The following is a 20,605-nucleotide window of genomic DNA, read 5'->3' as shown; positions in this document are numbered from 1 at the left end:
TGATAAAGAGGTCGTACAAGAGGTCGGTTCAGAAAAAATGTCCCAGTCCATCCAGCCTCTCCTTACAATTCAGGCCTTCCAGTCCTGGGAACAACTTTGTAAATCTTCACAACACACACAAAATGCTGGAGGAACTAGCAGGCTAGGCTGTTGCTTGGATTTCCAGCATCTGTAGATTTTCTCAACTTTGTAAATCTTTTCTGCATCCTTTCCAATTTAATAGCATTAATAGGTTAATTCAAAATTTTAAGAACATATAAATGGGAGCAGGAGGAGGCCATCTGGCCTGTCGAGCCTGCTCCGCCATTCAATATGATCATGGCTGATCTGGCCATGGACTCATCTCCACCTACTTGCCTTTTCCACATAGCCCTTAATTCCCCTACTATGCAAAAATATATTTTAACCCTATGCCCTCTAGTTTTGGATTCCCTACACTAGAGAAAAGACTGTGACCAGTCAGCTTTTTTATTCCCTGAGGTAAAGGAGTCAGCCATGAGCTTGTAAATTTAGAACAGACACCTACCTGTCGATAACTTTCACATAATTTTCAATATCTTGCTGCCGCAGACTGCGACTCTGTGGATCAATGCAAAGTGCAGACCACAAATGCTGCTAATGAAACTGACAGGCTTTCTGAGCTGCAATAAGTATTACGAGGGAGTATTTTTAGAACTGAGGAGCAAGATTGATTGTGTTGTTTTGGTATAGGCATGGATTTCTGTTTTTACATATGAAAGCCCAGCCTTCTTTAATTATTAAACACTATCTGAGCCTTAACCTCAGACATGTTGTGCCTTTTCCTATGCAGATCTGCATATCACTAAAATATTAAAGGCCATTATCCTTTCTTCATTGAATAAATAACAGTTGTTTGTTCAACACCCAGGTGTTCAGATTTAAGTGATGCACAGTGCCTCATGGGTTGAATTATTAACAACTCATAATGCCAATTTTTCTTCATATTCAAACTGGAAACACTTCTTTACTGTAGCCTCCACTGATTCCAATCAGAGTGCAGCTGGAAATGTTTAATCTTAACCTTTGAAGATAATTGTCTGATTTGCACTGAGGTGTAGACTGCCATTACCCTATACAGTGCATTAATTCATGCACTAAATCAAATTATTAGGAGGCAACTCTGACAATCGATAACTTGGTTTGGCAATTGCTTTCAAGGAGATTTGCAAGCAGGCATGCGAGGCATTCAGAATTGGATGCCATGCCCAGAAAGCCAAGACAAGAGTTACAGGGAGTGAGACTTTCTCATAGCCAATTATGCACCATTTGCTAATTGATAATTGGTTTATTATTACCACATGAACTGAGATACAATGAAAAGCTTTGACCATCCAGACATCATTCCATATGTTGAGGTGCTACAAAAGGAAAAACAATAACAGAATACAGAATTAAGTGCTACAATTACAAAGTACAGTGCAGGTCGACAAATAAAGTGCAAGGACCATAATATGCTATACTGAGAGATCAGGAGCTCATCTTTATCGTACAAGAGGTCGGTTCAAGAGTTTTAAAACAGCAGGAGAGAAGCTGTCCTTGACCATGGTGGTAATATTTACGTTTTTGTATCTTATGCCACATGGGAAGGGGGAGAAGAGAGAATGACTGGGGTGGGAGGGGTCCTTGATTATGTTGGCTACATTCTCACAAGCAGTTTCAAATATGCTTCTGCTAAGGTATTATAAAAGAAAGCCAGCCCTCATATTTCAGTAATGCTTTCCACTCTCTTCTCAGTCTTTATAACCACTGAAGTGCTCTAGGAAAGCAGATATTGCAATGATGAAAATGTAGGCGCCACAGTAGCTTAGCGGTCAGCATGATACGATTACAGCTCAGGCTGTTGGTGTTTGTTTTTCCCGTGCATGCGTGGGTTTCCTCCATGTGTCCCAACTTCCTCCCACAGTCCAAAGGTGTACCGGTTAGTAGGTTAACTGGTCATTGTAGATTGCCCGGTGATTAGGCTAAAGTTAAATCAGTGGGTGGCTAAGTGGTGCGGCTCGATGGGCCACTCTGTATCCATAAATTTAAATAAATAAATTGTGTTGGAGCAAGATCTCATAGACAAACCTGTGACAACGACACACAAAAACTAATATGCGGTTATATAAGATGTTGACATGGCCGCACTTGGAGTATTATGTACAGCTTTAATGTTTCCCCATCTCATTTCAAATGCATGTCCTCTATTATTGGGTATTTTTTTTACTATGGCAAAAAGTTTCTGACTGTCTACCCTATTAATGCCTCTCATAATCTCATAAACTTTATATCAGGTCTCCTCTCAGTCCTTGACACTCCAGAGAAAATGACCCAAGTTTGTCCAATCCCTCCTTATTAATTTATACCCTCTAACCCAGACAGCATACTGGTAAGCCTCTTCTATACCCTCTTCAAAGCCTCAGCATCTGTCTTGTAATGAGGTGACCAGAAATGTACACAATACTCCAAGTGCATCCTGACCAAAGTTTCATACAGCTGCAACATGAACTAGAACACTGCGACTTGAATGAGAGCATTGCAACCAATAGGGTCCGGAGATATAGGGAGAGAGTGGTAGAGTGGTACAGAGATGAAGACTGGTTTAGTCATAATTATAGTGAATCAGTGTCTAGGGACCATTTAGTCAATATCTCCACATCTGCTGGTCCGGATGTGAGACTACTATGGGATTTGCAGGTTCAGTCAGTCAAGAGCAGAGCATTGATGGTATCACACGGAGATGCAACCTTTCAGAATACTTTCTGTAGTGCATCTGTAGAAGTTCAAGAGAACCGTCATGAATATGTGTGAATCTGCTCAGATGCCTAAGAAAATGATTATGCTGATGCACTCTCTTGATGACTGCATCAGTGTGAAGGTAACAGGTGAATAGCAATAGATCTCCATTATGGAGCACAGCGTGATAGCAGAAACCTCACTGCTTAATCAATAGAACCACCTGAATGTGATATTTATTGGCTGGATTCAAGCTAACCATGATTCAAAGTCCAAACTACACAGGACAAATGAGATCTTAAAGAGGAAATTGATTAGATTTAAAAGCTAGGGTAGGTTACATGCTGCATTCGTAGTTACACAGAGAAATTCTCCATTTGAAGAGGAAGTCCAGATTTTTCAGCACCCTCTAGGAAGGATGTGATTGCGCTAGAGAGGGTGTAGAGAATTTATACCAGAATTTCGACTGGAATGTAGTTTTTCAGTGGACGAGGCTGGTTGAAATATGCAAAATTAAAAGGGGCATAAACAGGGTAGACAGTAAAAAATGTACTCGTAACAGAGGTATAAACTGCAGGGCATAAGCCAAAAATAAGAGTGGAAAGGACTAGAGTTGATAACAGGAAGAATTTTTTTTCACCTAGACAGTGGTTAGAATATGAAAAATGCCTCTTCGGTTTAAGGAGCATCTAGATGTCTTCTTGAATTACCAAGGGCATAAAAGTTCATGAATTGTGCTGGTAAATAGGATAAGGGAAGTGTGGACAATTGAAGGTTGGCATCGGCATTGTGAGCTGAAGGACCTATTTAGGTGCCGGATGACTTGTGTTAACTTTAAACTGAGAGCCCAGCATTGAGGACTAACTTTAGGAGAGCTCTCCTTCAATATGAGTGTGCTGACAGAAGAAGTGGTTCAGGTAGGTACAATAAAAACATTTAAAAGATATTTGGACAAATATCTGAGTAGGAAAGTATTGGAGGGAAATGGTCCAAATGCAGGCGAATAAGATTGGTTTAGAAGAGCATCTCGGTCAGCATGGATGAGTTGGGCCAAAAAGCCTGTTACCATGCTGTATTACTCTATAAAGAATAAGACCATAAGATATAGGAGCAGAAGTGGGCCATTCGGCCCATCAAGTCTGCTCCACTATTCAGTCATGGGCTGATCCAATTCTTCCAGTCATCCCCACTCCCCTGCTTTCATCCCATACCCTTTGATGCCCTGGCTAATCAAGAACCTATCTATCTCTGCCTTAAATACACCCAATGACTTGGCCTCCACAGCAGCTCGTGGCAACAAATTCCACAGATTTATCACCCTCTGACTAAAGTAATTTCTCCGCATCTCAGTTCTAAAAGAAGGTCCTTCAATCCTGAAGTCGTGCCTTCTTGTCCTAGACTCCCCTGCCGTGGGAATGTTGAATGACTGAAGGTCTCTCAGAAACGCACTGACATTAGGGATCAGTTGAAAACACAAAAGCAGTAATCTTCTGAGTTAAAGTGTTGATGGATGTGGTATAGGAAGTGTAAGGTACAGGTGAACCACAGTTTAATTAAATGGAGAGGAAAGACTCAAAGAGCTGTGTCCTATGTTCCAAGTACCAATGAATCAAATTTCAAGAACACAGTGATCAAATGTGGTTCAAGTTAACAGGCTCAAATCCCACTGCCAGTCACGAGCGTGAGGAAAATTAGGAGCACAATACGGCCACTTGTTCTCTCAAGCCGGATCAGATGTCGCATGGCCGGAGGTGCCATCTTTTGAAGATGGAATTAACCCCTTGGGAGGTGTGAAGGATCCCATGGATGTACCTGGAAGAGAAGAATTCTCACTAGAGGACCACACAATATTTACTCTTCAAACAAGATCACTCATCACATCGCTGACTCCTGAGTTCTAAATTTATTATCATTGTCACATGCACAAGTAGATATTTGCAATAGAAAGATTACAGCAGCACTGCAGGCACATGACATCACCTAAACAGCAATCACAAGAAAAGAAACATATTTTACACAATTTTTACAAGAAAGGATATCATTAGAACAAATATAGTCTAATAGAGTACAGAGTGGTCGTAGTGTTGATAAACTGTAGTGATTAGGATCTTCATGGTTGATTCAAGAATTAAATGGTTGTAGAAAAGTAGAGGAACTCAGCAGGTCAGGCAGCATCTATGGAAATAAATAAACAGTCGACATTTTAGGCTGAAACCCTCCATCAGGACTGGAAAGGAAGGGGGAAGTTGCCAGAATAAGAAGGTGGGGGGAGGGGAATGTGTAAAATTTAGAAGGTGATAGGTGAAGCCAGGTGGGTAGGTGAGGGGAAATGAGTGGCCCTCTTTTACCTCTTCTCCTTAGCTGCATATCACCTTCACCTTGTGTCCCTCCTCCTTCCCTTTCTCCCATGGTCCACTCCCCTCTCCTATCAGATTCCTTCTTCTCCAGCTGTTTGCCTTTTCCACCTCCCAGCTTGTTACTTCATCCTCCCTCCCCCACCCACTATCACTTTCTAGCTTGTATTCCTTCTCCTCCCCCCCGCCCCCACCTACTTATTCTGGCATCTTCCCCCTTCCTTTCCAGTTCTGATGAAGGGTCTCACCAACTATTTACTCATTCACGTAGATGCTGCCTGACCTGCTGAGGTCCTCCAGTATTTTGTCTTTAATGATAGCTGTTGTCTTCATGAGGTAGTGATTCTTGTAACCAGGCAGGCTACTTTCAAAGGTACGTCTGACTCAAACGTTTGTTTGAGTGTTTACTGACAACACTGCCCTTCAGAAAAAAAGTAAAAATGCTGACGCACTTTCCTTATAATTGCATCTGTATGCGGGGCCCAGGACAGCTCTTCCAATATGTTCATACTCAGGAATTCAAGCTGCCGATTCTCTCCACTGCCAATCCCCCATGTAGACTGGCATATGTTTTCTCTTCCTCCTCTTGAATTCAACAGTCAGATCTGTTTTGCCTATATTGAGCAAGAGTTTGCTACTTAATCAGATGTCCTATCTTGTTCCTGTATGCTGACTCATCACCACCGGGGTGAGGCTATGGTTTATGTAAATAGAGTCAGCACAATGGGCCCTTCAGCCCGTCATGTTCCTGCTGATGGTTGCATCCATCTATACTCACCTCATTTGCCTGCACCAAGTCATCAGAACATGGAACGTGGACCAGTATAGCACAAGAACAGGCCATTCAGCCCACAATGTTGTGCCAGACCAGCTAAAAAGCAAATCAAAAACACCTAAACACTAATCCCACCTATCTACACCGTCCATATCCCTCCATCTTCCTTACATCCATGTGCCTATCCAAATATCTCTTAAAAGCCTCCAACATATTTGCCTCTACCACCATACTAGGCAGCGCATTCCAGGCATCCACAACTCTGAGTAAAAAATCTTACTTCTCACATCCCCCTTTGAATCTACCCCTTCTCACCTTCAATGCATGCCCTCTGGTATTAGACATTTCAGCCAGGGAAAACAGATACTCTCTGTCCACCCTACCTATGCCTCTCATAATCTCGTAAACCTCTATCAGATCTCCCCTCAGCCTCCAGCGAAAACAACCCGAGTTCATCCAGCCTCTCGTATAGCACATGCTCTCTAAACCCGGTGGCATCCTGGTAAACCTCTTCTGCGCCCTCTCCAACACCTCAACATCCTTCCTATAGTGGGACAATCAAAACTGTGTGCAACACTCCAGATGTGGCCTAAGCAGTTTTATAAAGTTGCAAAATAGCCCCTTGACTTTTGATCTCAATGCCTCAACTAATAAATGCAAGCATTCCATAAGCGTTCTTAACCACCTTATTGACCTGAGTACCCACTTTCAAGGAGCCAAGAATTAGATCCCAAGATATCTCTGCTCTCCTTGTACTGTCTCCTTGGATTTGCCCTAGCAAGGCGCAGCACCTCACATTTATTGGGTTAAGCTCCATCTGCCATTTCTCTGCCCATATCTGCAACTGATCTATATCATGCTGTATTCTTTGCCAGTCTTCTACACTATCCACTAGTCCACCAGTCTTGGTATCATCTGCAAACTTACTAGCCCACCCATCTACATTTTCATCCAGGTCATTTAGATACGTCACAAACAGCAGAGGTCCCAGTGCAGACCCCTGCAGAACATCACTAACTGCAGATCACCAGCTTGAATAAATTCTTTCAACCACTACCCTCTGTCTTCTATGCACAAGACAGTTCTGAATCTAACAGCCAATTCACCGTGGACCCCATGCATTTTAATCTTCTGGACTAGCCTCCCATGAGGGACTTTGTCAAAGACCTTACTAAAATCCATGTAGACAACATCCACTGCCCTTCCCCCATCAATCTCTCTCATCATCTTGTCAAAAAACTCAATCGAGTTAGCAAAGCACGACCTGCCATGCACAAAGCCATGCTGGCTTTCCCCAGTTAGTTCATGGGTTTCCAAATGCTCGTATAGCCTATCCCAAAGGATTTTCTCCAGCAATTTCCCTACAACTGACATGAGACTCACTGGTCTATAGTTCCCAGGATTTTCGCTTGATTGTTTCTTAAATAGGGGTAAATGTTAGCCACTCACCAGTCCTCCAGGACACGGGACCTCACCTGTGGCTCAAGAGGACATGAAGGTATTGGTCAAGGGCCCAGCAATCTCATCTCTTGTCTCCTTCAGTAACCTGTGGTAAATGCCATCAGGCCCTGGGGAGTTATCCACCTTAGTACTCCTGAGGAAACTCAATGCTTCCTCCTCATTGACCTTGAAATGTCCCAATGTATTTATATACTCAGCACTGATCTCCTTGTCCTCCATATCCTTTCCCTTGGTAAGTACTAAAGTAAAGTACTTAGTAAGTACCTCACTCACATTCCCCACATCTAAACAAAAGTTCCCCCTTTTACCCTTGCGTGGTGCCGCACTCTCCCCAGTTATTTTCTTGCTCTTGATGTATGTGTAGAATACCTCGGGATTCACCTTATTCCTTCTTACCAAGGCCTTTTCACAGTCCCTCCTGGCTTTCCTAATTCATTCTCTAGTTCTTTTCTGCTGTCTTTGTGCTTCTCATCTGCTTCATTTGACCGTAACTTCTGAAGTTTTGCATAATTTTCCTTTTTCTTTTTGACTAAATTCATCACTTCTCTGGACAACCAAGATTCTGTTATCTTTCCATCCCTGAGCTTCCTTCTAGTATGAGCATACTTTTCCTCTACACTATGCAATTGGTCTTTAAGCACCTTCTACAAGTCTAGTCAGGTTATGTTTATTGTCATTTAACTATAAACATGTATATGACATATATGACCATATAATGTTTATAGAAATGGGATGTTCCTTTGAACTGGGGTGTAAAGCACAATAGTACACATAACACACATAACATATGATAACTTATGAAGGTAAGGATAAAATCTACAGATGAATCACATATGAATAACAAACTAAAGCGCATTCGTATTAAATATTTTAAGGTACAGAACAGATTAACCAGTGACATTTCAAATACAGTGTGGCAGGGAGCTCAGAAGCCTAATGGCCTGAGGAAGAAATTGTTTCTCATCTTGACTATTCTTGTTTTTATGCATCGTAGGCTCTTGCCTAATGGTAGAAGGTCAAAGAGGATGCTGGATGGATGGGTGGGATTCGTAATAACACGAAAGGTTCTATCTATGCTACGCTCCTGATAAACGTCCCCAGTGGATGGTAGGGAGACCCCACTGATCCTCCCAGCTGTTCTCACTGTACTTTGTAGGGACTTATGATCCGATGCTCAACTGCTCCCATACCAGATGGAGATGCAACTTGTCAGGACGGTCGCAATAGTGCTCCTGTAAAATGTAGTTAAGATATGGGGGGAGCCTTGCTTGCCTCAGTCTTCTTGGAATTGGAGGTGCTGCTGTGCCTTGTTCAGGGAGCTGACATTAAGGGACCAGGTGAGGTCATCCGTGATGTGAACTCCCAGGAACTTGGTGCACTTAACTCTCTCTATAGAGGAGCCATGTATTCGCAGAGGGGAGTGGTTCAACTGCACCTTCCTGAAGTCCACAATGATTTCCTTTGTCATCTCTACATTCAGGCTTGGGTTGTTCTTCTCACGCCAATCCACCATCTGTTCCACTTCCTCTCTATACTCCATCTCGTCATCTTTCTTGATGAGGCCAGCCACTGTTGTGTCACCCACAAACTTGATGACACGGTTTGAGCTAGATCTGGCAACACAATCATGCATCAGCTGTGTGAGCAGCTTCTGGTAGAGCACCGAAGTGTTCCCAATTAACGCCTTTTAGTTCCCGCCAAATGCCCTCATAATTTGCCCTACCCAATTTAAAATTCTCCCACAAGGACCAGGCCTATCCTTATCCGTAGCTATCCTGAAAGTTACCTTCCAGTGTTTGGTGATTCAAATCAAGCTTACAGAAATGCTGCTTCATTCTGCTCATCCTAATCTGCTGATGGACATGATGGAGAATGACAACTTTTCTTTCTATCAAACTAGTCAGCTGCTTCTAACTGAGCCTGTGTACTTACACAGCTACACAGAACTATAATCTGTGATGAATTGCTAAAGTCTTTAAGAAAAGCACAATTTAATGTGGCATTTCCCCACGAGATTACACCTGGGCAAGAGCTCATTTTGACTTCATGCCTCCCTGATGAGGAAAGGAATTTGGGGGTGTGGGAGGTGGGGAGAGAAAAATATGTTCAGTTCAATTACCTGCTTAATTCCTAAGAGCCATGGAAATAACCCACACAGTTGTTCAAATTAACTCTCAGAAACTGCTGCTCAACTTTAAGGAGAATGCAAATGTCAGTCGGTAGAAAGAAAAAGAGCTGAGAACTGGCAAACGAGCAGATTTAAAATATATATTAATTCTTAATGAACCTGTGCAAGCTTGTATTTAAAGAGCACAAATGAAAATAAACAGATAAACAGTGCTGAAATTTTGAAGCACTTGATCAGCCTGTGAATTATTTAAACAGGTAGAGTTGTGGTTGGCAGTTGGATGACAGTTTCTGAACTTGGAGGAGTGGAGAGGAATTCTGCAGGCAAAATACTGTTGAGTGCTCGTGTAATTGGAAGTCAAGGAACTGCAAAGCTGAGTATCACAATAGAAGCAAGGTGAAGCTTTTAGTTTAAAAAAAGAGAAAAACCTTCTGTGAGTTGAGCTGCTGTGTTTGACTTGAATATATCCAAGAATCCTCTATGCCAATTCCTGACCCAGCAATCAAGGCAAAGGTTCAGTGGTTAATTGCTAATTGGATTATTATTGTCATGTGTGACAAGGTACAGTGAAAAGCTTTCTTTACATGCCATCCAGAAACTGACCATTCCATACGTAAGTACATAGAGGTAGTATAAAAAGAAAAACAGTAACAGAATTCAGAACGCAAACACAAGGCACTCCCCTCCCCCTTTCTTTCTCCCTAGGCCTCCCATCCCATGATCCTCTCCCTTCTCCAGCCTTGTATCCCTTTTGTCAATCAACTTTCCAGCTCTTAGCTTCATCCCTCCCCTCCTGTCTTCTCCTATCATTTCTGATCTCCCCATCCCCCTCCCACTTTCAAATCTCTTACTATCTCTTCCTTCAGTTAGTCCTGACGAAGGGTCTCAGCCTGAAACATCGACTATGCTTCTTCCTATAGATGTTGCCTGGCCTGCTGCGTTCACCAGCATTTTGTGTGTGTTAACAGAAGTCAGAATGTAGTTTTACAGTTACAGACAAAGTGCTGTGCAGGTAGCCAGTAAGATGAAAGGAGCATGACCCAAGTAAATTAAAAGATCAGGATTCTTTTTTAATCATACAAGAGATCTAGAACATAGAATATTACAGCACAGGAACAGGCCTTTGGCCCACAATGTTGTGTTGAACCAAATAAATTAGTAATCATATGACTAACTAATCTCTTCTGTCCAAATGTCCGTAGCTTTCCATTGTCCTCACGTTCGCCTATCTACCTAAACATCTCCTAAAAGCCCCTAATTTATCTACCACCATGACCACTCCAAGCAGTACATTCCAGGCACCTGCCACTCTCTGTGTAAAAAAAATATGCCCTTCACATCTCTTTTAAAATTACCTGCTCTCACCTTTAGTACATGCCTTCTGGTAGCAGGTATCAGACATTTCAACCCTTGGGAAAAGATATTGCTTCTTAACTATGCCTCTCATAGTCTTATAAATATCAGATCTCCCCACAGCTTCTACCACTCCAGAAAAAAACAGCCCAAGTTTGTCCAACCTCTTGTTATAACATATGCCCTCTACTCCAAGCAACATCTTGGTAAACCTCTTCTGCACCCTCTCCAAACCCTCAACATCCTTCCTATAATGGGTTGACCAGACCTGTATGCACTACTTCAGATGCAGCCTAACTGAAGTTTTATAAAGCTGCAACATAACTTCCTGACTTTTGAACTCAATTCTTCAACAAAAAGTTCAATAGTTTAACAGTTCAATAGTTCCATTTAATATCAGGGAAATGTATACGATATACATCCTGAAATTCTTTTTCTTCACAGACATCCATGAAAATAGAAGAGTGCCTCCAAAGAATGAGTTAAACACTTAAACATTAGAATGAGTTAAACAGTTAAACATTAGAACCCCAAGCCCCCCACTCCCCCTCCTACGCATAAAACAATGACCCTCCCCACCCACTTCCACAAAAAAGCATCAGCACCCTCCGCCTACCAAGCAATAGCAAGGGCCCCAGGAAAGACTATGATCTGCAGTACAACAAAAGCTAATCACTTACCCGACAATTCACCATGCCGCAGTCTCTCTCTCTCTCCCTAATAAAGGGAAAAAGAGGTGTCCCCTTTCACGACAAGAGGGGAGACATAACAAAGGGACTTGCCAATATGGCAAGCATACCATATGCCTTCTTAACCACCCTAACAACCTGTGAAGGCAGCTATGAACTTGAACCCCAAGATCCCTTTGCTCCTCAACACTGTTAAGGATCTTGTCCCTAACAGTGTAGTGTCTCTTTACATTTGACCTAACAAGATGCAACACTTCACATTTGACCGGGATAAATTTCATCTGCTATTTCTCTGCCTTTATCTGCAACTGATCTATATCCTATTGTATGCTTTGCCAGTCTCCCACAACACCACCAATCCTCATATCATCTGCATACTTACTAACCCACCCACCTAAGTTTTCATCCTCATCATTTCTGTACCTCACAAACCGCAGAGGTCTCAGTACAGATCCCTGCAGAACATCACTAATCACAGACCTCCAGCTAGAATAAGTCCTTTCAAATATTACCCTCTGTCTTCTATGGGCAACACAGCTCTAAATCCAAATGGCCAATTCACCATGGATCACATGCGTCTTAATCTTCTGGATGAGCCTCCCATGAGCGATCTTGACAAACACCTTGTAGACAATCCATATAGACAACATCCACAGCTCTACCTTCATTAATCACCCTCCTCACCTTGTCAGAAAACTCAATCAAGTTAGTAAGACACAATTTTCCCCACACAAAACCATGCTGGCTCTTCCTAATTTCTGTTCAGGAGTCTTATAACTGTGAGGAGATTTAGTATGTCACCAAAGACTCTTTAAAAAAATATATATACAGTGGCGTGCAAAAATTTGGGCACGCCTGGTCAAAATTTCTGTTACTGTGAATAGCTAAGCGAGTAAAAGTTGAACTGATTTCCAAAAGGCATAAAGTTAAAGATGACACATTTCTTTAATATTTTAAGCAAGAAAACTTCTTTTATTTCCATCTTTTACAGTTTCAAAATAACAAAAAAGGAAAAGGGCCCGAAGCAAAAGTTTGGGCACTCTGCATGGTCAGTACTTAGTAACACCCCCTTTGGCAAGTATCACAGCTTGTAAACGCTTTTTGTAGCCAGCTAAGAGTCTTTCAATTCTTGTTTGGGGGATTTTCATCCATTCTTCCTCGCAAAAGTCTTCTAGTTCTGTGAGATTCTTGGGCCGTCTTGCTCTTTGCGGCCAAAAAGTTCTATTTTTACTTTATCAGTCCACAGGACTTGTTTCCAAAATGCATCAGGCTTGTTTAGATGTTCCTTTCAACCTTTGAATAGAACTTTTTGGCCGGAATGAGCAATGGTATGTTTGGAGAAAAAGGGGTGCAGAATTTCATGAAAAGATCCCCTCTCCAACTGTTAAGCACGTGGGTGGGTCGATCATGCTTTGGGCTTGTGTTGCAGCCAGTGGCATGAGGAACATTTACTGGTAGAGGGAAGAATGAATTCAATTAAATACCAGCATATTCTGGAAGCAAACATCACACGGTCTGTAAAAAAGCCGAAGATGAAAAAAGGATGATTTCTACAACAGGATAATGAACCTAAACACAACCCAAAATCCACAATGGACTATCTCAAGAGGCGCAAGCTGAACGTTTTGCTATAGCCCTCACAGTCCCTCGACCTAACCATGATCGAGAATCTGTGGATAGACCTCAAAAGTTCAGTGCATGCAAGACGGCCCAAGAATCTCACAGAACTAGAAGACTTTTGCGAGGAAGAATGGATGAAAATCCCCCAAACAAGAATTGAAAGACTCTTAGCTGGCTACAGAAAGCGTTTACAAGCTGTGATACTTGCCAAAGGGGGTGTTACTAAGTACTGACCATGCAGGCTACCCAAACTTTTGCTTCGGGCCCTTTTCCTTTTTTGTTATTTTGAAACTGTAAAAGATGGAAATAAAAAAGTTTTCTTGCTTAAAATATTAAAGGAATGTGTCATCTTTAACTTTATGTCTTTTGGAAATCAGTTCATCTCTTACTCGCTTAGCTATTCACAGTAACAGAAATTTTGACCGGGGTGCCCAAACTTTTGCATGCCACTGTATATCTGTAAGAGAGTATTCTGACTGTTAGTATCACAACCCAGTAAGAAAAGTCCAATGCATAGGATCGCAGAGGCAGCAGAGGTTTATACACTTAACCAGTTCCATCATGGGCACAACCCTCCCCACCATTGAGGACATCTCAGGCAGTGCCTCGAGAAAGCAGCATCCATCACTAAGGATTCTCGCCATCCGGGACGTGCAGCTTCTCATTACCACCATCAGAGAGCAGGTACAGGAGCCTAAAGGCCCCACACTCAACAAAACAGCTCCTTCCCCTCCACCATCAGACATCTGAATGGTCCATGAACATTAACGCTTTATTTCTTCTTTTTTTTGCACAATTTATTTATTTTTATAGTTTATAGTAATTTTTATCCGCATCGTACTGTTGCCATAAAACCACAAATTTCATGTCATATAATTGATGATAATAAATACGATGCTGATTTCTGAAACACTGTGGTTCAGGATCAAACCCACATCGATGGAATTGCCAACAAGAGGAAGTCTGCTGATGTTGGAAATGTTGGCTGGCATGCTGAGTTCCTCCAACATTTTGTGTGTGTTGTGGTGAAATTGTGAGGCAGCAATGCTACCTGTTGCTCCAATTTGCTGCTGTTGTTAAGATTATAGTAAAAAAAAGGTGCACAGTAACTCCCACAAACAGCACTGTGACAAGGACCTCAATAGTCACATTCTGGTGTACAACCTTGGGCTAATGATAGAGATGTGCCAATCTAGGTGAGACATGGGAACCAGCAGAGAGCAATGCCACCACCTGGTGGTAGCATGCAGTAACTGCCTAAAAGGAAAAGCCAGCCCGTATGTTGAGGATGATAAAATAAATTGCGGAATTAACTCAACAGGTCAGGTAGCATCCGTGGAGGGAAATGGACAGTTGACATTTTGTTTATTAGTTTAAAACAGCGGCAGGAAGATAGCCAGTATACTGTAGGTATAAAGTGTTGAAATAAGAGCTGTAACCAATAGGTGGATCCAGGTGAGGAGAGATTGATAGGCAGATGGAGGAGGGAAAAGTGAAAAGAGTGAAGAATGACGAGAGGCTGAGGGTGATAGATGGAGGCAATAAAGGGCTGTAGATGATGGAATTTGATAGGCAAGGATTAAGTAATAAAGAACCAACTGAGGGACGGATGGTGGGCAGATATAAATTGAAGGCTAGTTTACCAGATAATGTAAACATAGATTGAAAAATAGATATAATGAAACACTTGAAGTATTGTATTTAGTTTCGGTTACGAAATATGTTACTAAGCTGGAAAGAGTGCAGCAGAGATTTACAGGTTGTTGCCTGGATTTGAGGGACTGCGTTATAGGGAAATGCTGGGCAGGCTGGAAATTTATTCGGAGCACAGAAGTCTGAGGGCTGAACAGATAGAGATGGGTAAATTCGTGAGGGGCATCGATAGGATGAGTACGCACAGTAATATTCTTAGAATTGGGAAATCATAAACTTAAGGCACAGCTTTAAGGTGACAGGGGAAAGCTTTAATAGCAGCTTGAGGGGCAACTTTTTTTTACACAAAAATTAGTCTGTATATGGAATGAGATACCAAAATAAATGGTGGATGCAGGTATATTAGCAACATTTAAAAGGCACAGACAAGTCTATGGATAGGACTAGCTGGAATGGGAATCTTGAACTGGATCAGTTGAGCTGAATGGTCTGTTTCCATGCTAGATGTCTCTATCACTCACTAAAAGAGTAGAGCATACCACGGTCTTTGCAGACCATCATGCCAAATTAAACTGATCCCTTCACCTGCATATGATTCATACCACTCCATACCCTGCATATTCATGTACCTATCTAAAAACCTCTCAAGTACCACTTTCCTATCTGATTTCACCGCCAACCCTGGTAGTGTGTTTCTGGTACCTACACTCTCCGTGTGTAAAAAAAAATTGCCCCACACATCACTGACTGCACCAAGTTTCTGTTAACCCCTCCACAAGTACACCTACAGCCTGGAATGTGCCCGTTGGTAGCATTCCCTTACAGACATCTCAGTGTGCTGGAAGACAAACAAGTTTCAGGCAGACCAAAAAGCATCTTTGATGATCTTCCAGCAACATTTGATGTCGGTCTCAGTGTGTACTCTTAGCAACAGCCTGTAGCTTAGAGAGTCTCCTATTGCCCACTGCTGGGGATGAATTGAGACAAGGCATCTTGCATCTCTCCTGTTTAATTACGTTCCTTTCTAACCACAGCAGCTTGTGCAGTGGTTACTGAGTGAAGTTATCCCCTCTGGTTCAAGAGCCTCATGGTTTGAGGGGTAGTAACGGTTCCTGAACCTAATGGTATGGGTCCTGAGGCTTCTGCGCATTTTTCCTGATGCCAGTAGCAAGGACAAAGCATAGCCTGGTTGGTTGGGTGGCCTTGATGATGGATGTTGCTTTCTTGTGACAGCGCTCCGTGTAGATGTGCTCAATGGTAGGGAAGGGAGTGCTTTACCCGTCCATCACATAATATAGTCATGTCACTGAGTCACCCAGCACGGGAAAGCCCTATCCTGCTGCATCTCAGTCATAAAGCATGCACTTACACTAATTCTACAGTATTCTTCTTTATTCTCTCTGCATTCCCACTGACACCCCACCCTCCCAAGCTTGTATCATCCACCTACACAAATTCCAGATATCGCATCTTTGGAGTGTGATAGGAAACTGGAGAGCCCAGGGGAAATTCAAACAAAACATGGTTCCCCAGCCAGTGCAGTCATGTCGCATGAAAGTACAATAAGTCTTGGATGAATTGACCGCCTATTCTCCTTAATTCTGGCAACAATGAAATTTATCCCCTGTCTAGGCTCTGGTCAAAGTTTTTTCAGTTTCCGTTGACCAGTGGGAGTAAGGAGACTGCATTCAGTTACCTCTGTAAAGGTGCTTGACCCAGTGCCTAATAGTGTGTTTGATCAAAGGTGTGAGCAGCTGCTGTAGATTCTCACTGTGTGGCTCATTCTCTTGAACTCAAGGTGGAATGGTTGAGGAACGAGGAGATCATCAACCCAGAGGAGGACCGGAATTTCTACCTGACCATTGACCACAATCTGATCATCAAGCAGGCCCGGCTGTCTGACACCGCCAACTACACATGTGTCGCCAAGAATATTGTGGCCCGACGTCGAAGTACGACTGCCACTGTCATTGTTTATGGTGAGTTAACTCACTTAACCAAAGCAGGGATATTGTAACCTCTAGGTAACTGGGTAACATTCCAGTACTGTAAGCAGCAAAAGCACAGCAGCTAATACATTATACTAGCAGTATTACCTTTCACTGTCTCTGTACTCCTCTACTTCCAACCACTTCACCCTCCTTGATATCTTCCCTCCATTGACAGCCATCAGCTGCCAAGAATCAAGAATTCCCTCCATAAACCTGCCTCTTAGACGAGGATCCTGGGCCCTAACTTATCTTTGTGAAGCCTCTTGGCATGTTTTGTTATGTTAAAGACGCTATGTAAATGAGAATTGCCATCATTATAGAACAAGTACGGTAAAAACTGGAGTCATTATGACAGAAACCTTGACATAAACACAAGAGATTATGCAGATGCTGCAAATCCAGAGTAAAATAGAGAAAATGCTTTATGAACTCAGCAGGTCATGCAGCATCTATGGAAAGGAATAAAGAGTCAACATTTAGGACCAATACTCTTCATCAGGGCTGGAAATGAAAGGGGAAGAAGCCAGAATAAAAAAGTGGGGGAGAAGGGAAGGAGTACAAGCTTGAAGATGTTATGTGAAGCCAAGTAAGGGGGAAGGTAGGTGGGTTGAGGAGGGGTGATGGAACAAGAAGCTGGGAGATGATAGGTGGAAAAGGTAAAAGGCTGAAGAAGAAGAAATCTGATAGGAGAGGAAAGTGGACCATGGGAGCAGGAGGGGTACCAAGATTAGATTAGATTAGATTATGAGGACACTCACTCCTCGTTTATTGTCATTTAGAAATGCATGCATTAAAAAATGATACAATGTTCCTCCGGTATGATTTCACAGAAACACAAGACAGACCAAGACTAAAACTGACAAAAACCACATAATTATTACATATAGTTACAGCAGTGCAAAGCAATACCGTAATTTGATAAAAGCAGACCATGGGCACGGTAAAAAACGTCTCAAAGTTCCGATAACCCATCATCTCACGCAGACGGTAGAAGAGAGCGAGGTGATAACAGATGAGGAGAAGGGAAGGGGTAAGAGTGGAGCCAGAGTGGACAGTAGAAAAAGAGAGAAGGGGGAGGGGGGAGCAGATTACCAGAAAATGGAGAAATTAATATTCACGCCATCATGTTGGAGGCTACCCAGATGTAATATGAAGTGTTGGTCCTCCAACCTGAGTGAGCTCATTGTGGCAGTAACGGAGGCCATGGACTGATATGTCAGAATGAGGATGAGGAATGGATTTTAAATGGTTGACCACCTGCTTGTTGCAGACAGACATGGGTGAACCAATACTTAAGATTCATGAAAACACAGTGGGGGCAATGCACAGAGTCATAAGCTACCACCACAGTAGGTCTACAGTGGATGCACTAACACTCGTCCTGAGCTTGGCCTTGGACCACCTGGATGTCAGCAATGTCTACGTCAGGCTGCAGTTTATGGATTACAGCTCGGTCATCAACATCATCATCCCCTTGGTACTAATCAGCAATCTTCAAATCCCAGGCCTCTGCATCTCCCTCTGCAACTGGATTCTTGACTTCTTCATCAGGAGACCACAGTCAATACGGATCAGAAATAACATCTCCTGCTCACTGACAATCAAAACAGGGACACCTCAAGAATGCGTGCTTAGTCTCTACTCCCATGACTGTGTGGCTAGGCACAGTTCAAATGCCCTTTGTAAATTTGCCAGTACCACGACCGCTGTTGGTAGAATCTCAGGTGGTGACGTGGAGGCATACAGGAGTGAGGTAGGTCCACTGGTTTGAGTGCTTTCACAACAACAACCTTGCACTCAACCTCAGTAAGACCAAACAATTGATAGTGGACTTCAGAAAGGGGAAGTTGGGAGAATACACACCAGACCTCGTTGAAGGGACAGCAGTGGAAAGGTTGAACAATTTGAAGTTCCTGGGCATCAACATCTCTGAGCTTCTGTCCTGGGCCCAAGCTATTGATGCAATTTCGAAGAAGACAGAACAACAGTTATGTTTCATTGGAAGTTTGAGGAGATTTGGTATGTCACTAAAGACACTGGCAAATTTCTACAGATGTACATAGAGAGCATTCTGATTGGTTGGCATCATCGGTTCATATGGAGGCTCCAGTGCACAGTATTAGGAAAAGCTGCAGATGGTTATAAATTCAACCAGCGCGATCATAGTCACACGCCTTCTCACCATCGAGGACTTTTTCAAAAGACGATACATCAGGAAGGCAGCATCCATCATGAATGGCCCTCACCATCCACAACATGCCCTCTTCTCGTCACTACCGTCAGGGAGGAGGTAAAGGAGTTTGAAGACTCACAGTCAACATTTTAGGAACAGCTTCTTCCCCTCTGCTGTCAGATTTGTTAACAGTCCATGAACACTACCTTACTTTTTGTTCTGCTTATTTCTTTTCATATTTCTTGTTGTTACTGATAGTACTTTTTAACTATTGCACTGTACTGCTGTTACAAAACAACACATTTCACGACATAAGTCAATGATGATAACATATTCTGATTCTGAAAGCAAGATCTGGATTACTAGAGCACCTGGAGGTCCCAAACTGCATTACAACCAACACTGTATTTCTGTTTTATGTTACGATAAGAACACAGGAGTGTCAAACAGAGTAGTGGTCATGTGTGAAATTATTCCTGACTTAACAGACGGTAAATAATTATGGGAAACATTAAAGAATGTGTGCCTTGTAAAATCCCTTTGCCCCACTATAGGGAAGTTGTACACTGAAATTATTGTGATTAAATCTCAGTTAATTAGGTCATCTTTACCTTCTTAATTAAATAAGCGTCCAGATTTCATTGAAGTGGTATTTGCAAGTAATCAGCTCCAAATTAAATTGTGGTTATGCTGCCACATTAGATCAGAAATCTAATCCTTCACTGAAGGTCTTGTTTAATATATATTAGAGGAACCAGTGTTGGGCATCTTCTCTTAGGTCAATGTCCAAAACATCAAGGCTCTAATCACAACCAGCTGCAGAAGACTGGCCAGGTTCACGTTCCTGACTCTGTGTTCCCAATGGAGCTAGCTGAGTCAAGTCGAGTTCAATTTATCGTCATATGTACCATGTACTGTATTCACAGGTGCAGAGAAAAACTTAGTTCCAGCAGCATCACAGGCACGTGGCACTAGAAACACAACATTCACAAGAAAAACGCAAACACGAGGAAATCTGCAGATGCTGGAAATTCAAGAAACACACACAAAACGCTGGTGGAACGCAGCAGGCCAGGCAGTATCTATAGGAAGAGGTACAGTCGACGTTTCGGGCCGAGACCCTTCGTCCTGACTGTACTTCTTCCTATAGATGCTGCCTGGCCTGCTGCGTTCCACCAGCATTTTGTGTGTTGCTTGTATTCACAAGAAAAAAACACATTAACAAAAATTATACAAGAAAGAACACATTTAGAACAAAAAGTAAGTCCACAGTGTTGCTATACTGAGGTAGTGATCAACTTAATGATCTAGAGACGTCACAATCTTCTGAAGGACTTGGCAGGCCAAGCAGGTACGGCACCTTTAGGCAGACGAAAGTTCATTGCCATGGCCAGAAGCGAGGCAGGAGGGAGGGACTCCAAGCCAGGCTGAAATGCAGAGGGATGAGGTCTCCTTTGCCCAGCATCTTGTTAGCAAACTCACAAGCACTGGAGAAAAAAATTGATGACCTGCGGCAAGATTGCTGCATCAGAGGAAATGAGAGATTGTTGCGTTCTATGTCTGAGCAAGATGTGGCTTTCTTGCAGCATGCCAGATACAGCAGTCAAACCGGAAGGTTTTTCAATTTACCGAATGGGCTGAGCTGCTGATTCAGAAAAGGCAAAAGGTGGAG

General features: G+C 42.6%; 1 protein-coding gene across 4 annotated transcripts in view; it reads left to right on the top strand.

The window, feature by feature from the left end:
* The window catches only part of LOC134345733 (netrin receptor UNC5C-like), a 376,269-nt gene that overhangs the window by 295,558 nt on the left and 60,106 nt on the right, over positions 1-20,605 (top strand). For all 4 annotated transcript variants that reach the window (XM_063046880.1, XM_063046879.1, XM_063046878.1 and 1 more), the window contains one exon: positions 16,568-16,748. In XM_063046880.1, the coding sequence (XP_062902950.1) occupies positions 16,568-16,748 (181 nt within the window). The remainder of the gene's footprint in view (positions 1-16,567; positions 16,749-20,605) is intronic.

Source organism: Mobula hypostoma, chromosome 4, assembly GCF_963921235.1.
Source record: "Mobula hypostoma chromosome 4, sMobHyp1.1, whole genome shotgun sequence".
In the NCBI taxonomy this organism is placed as follows: Eukaryota; Metazoa; Chordata; class Chondrichthyes; order Myliobatiformes; family Myliobatidae; genus Mobula; species Mobula hypostoma.
This window is presented reverse-complemented; position numbering and strand designations above follow the sequence as displayed.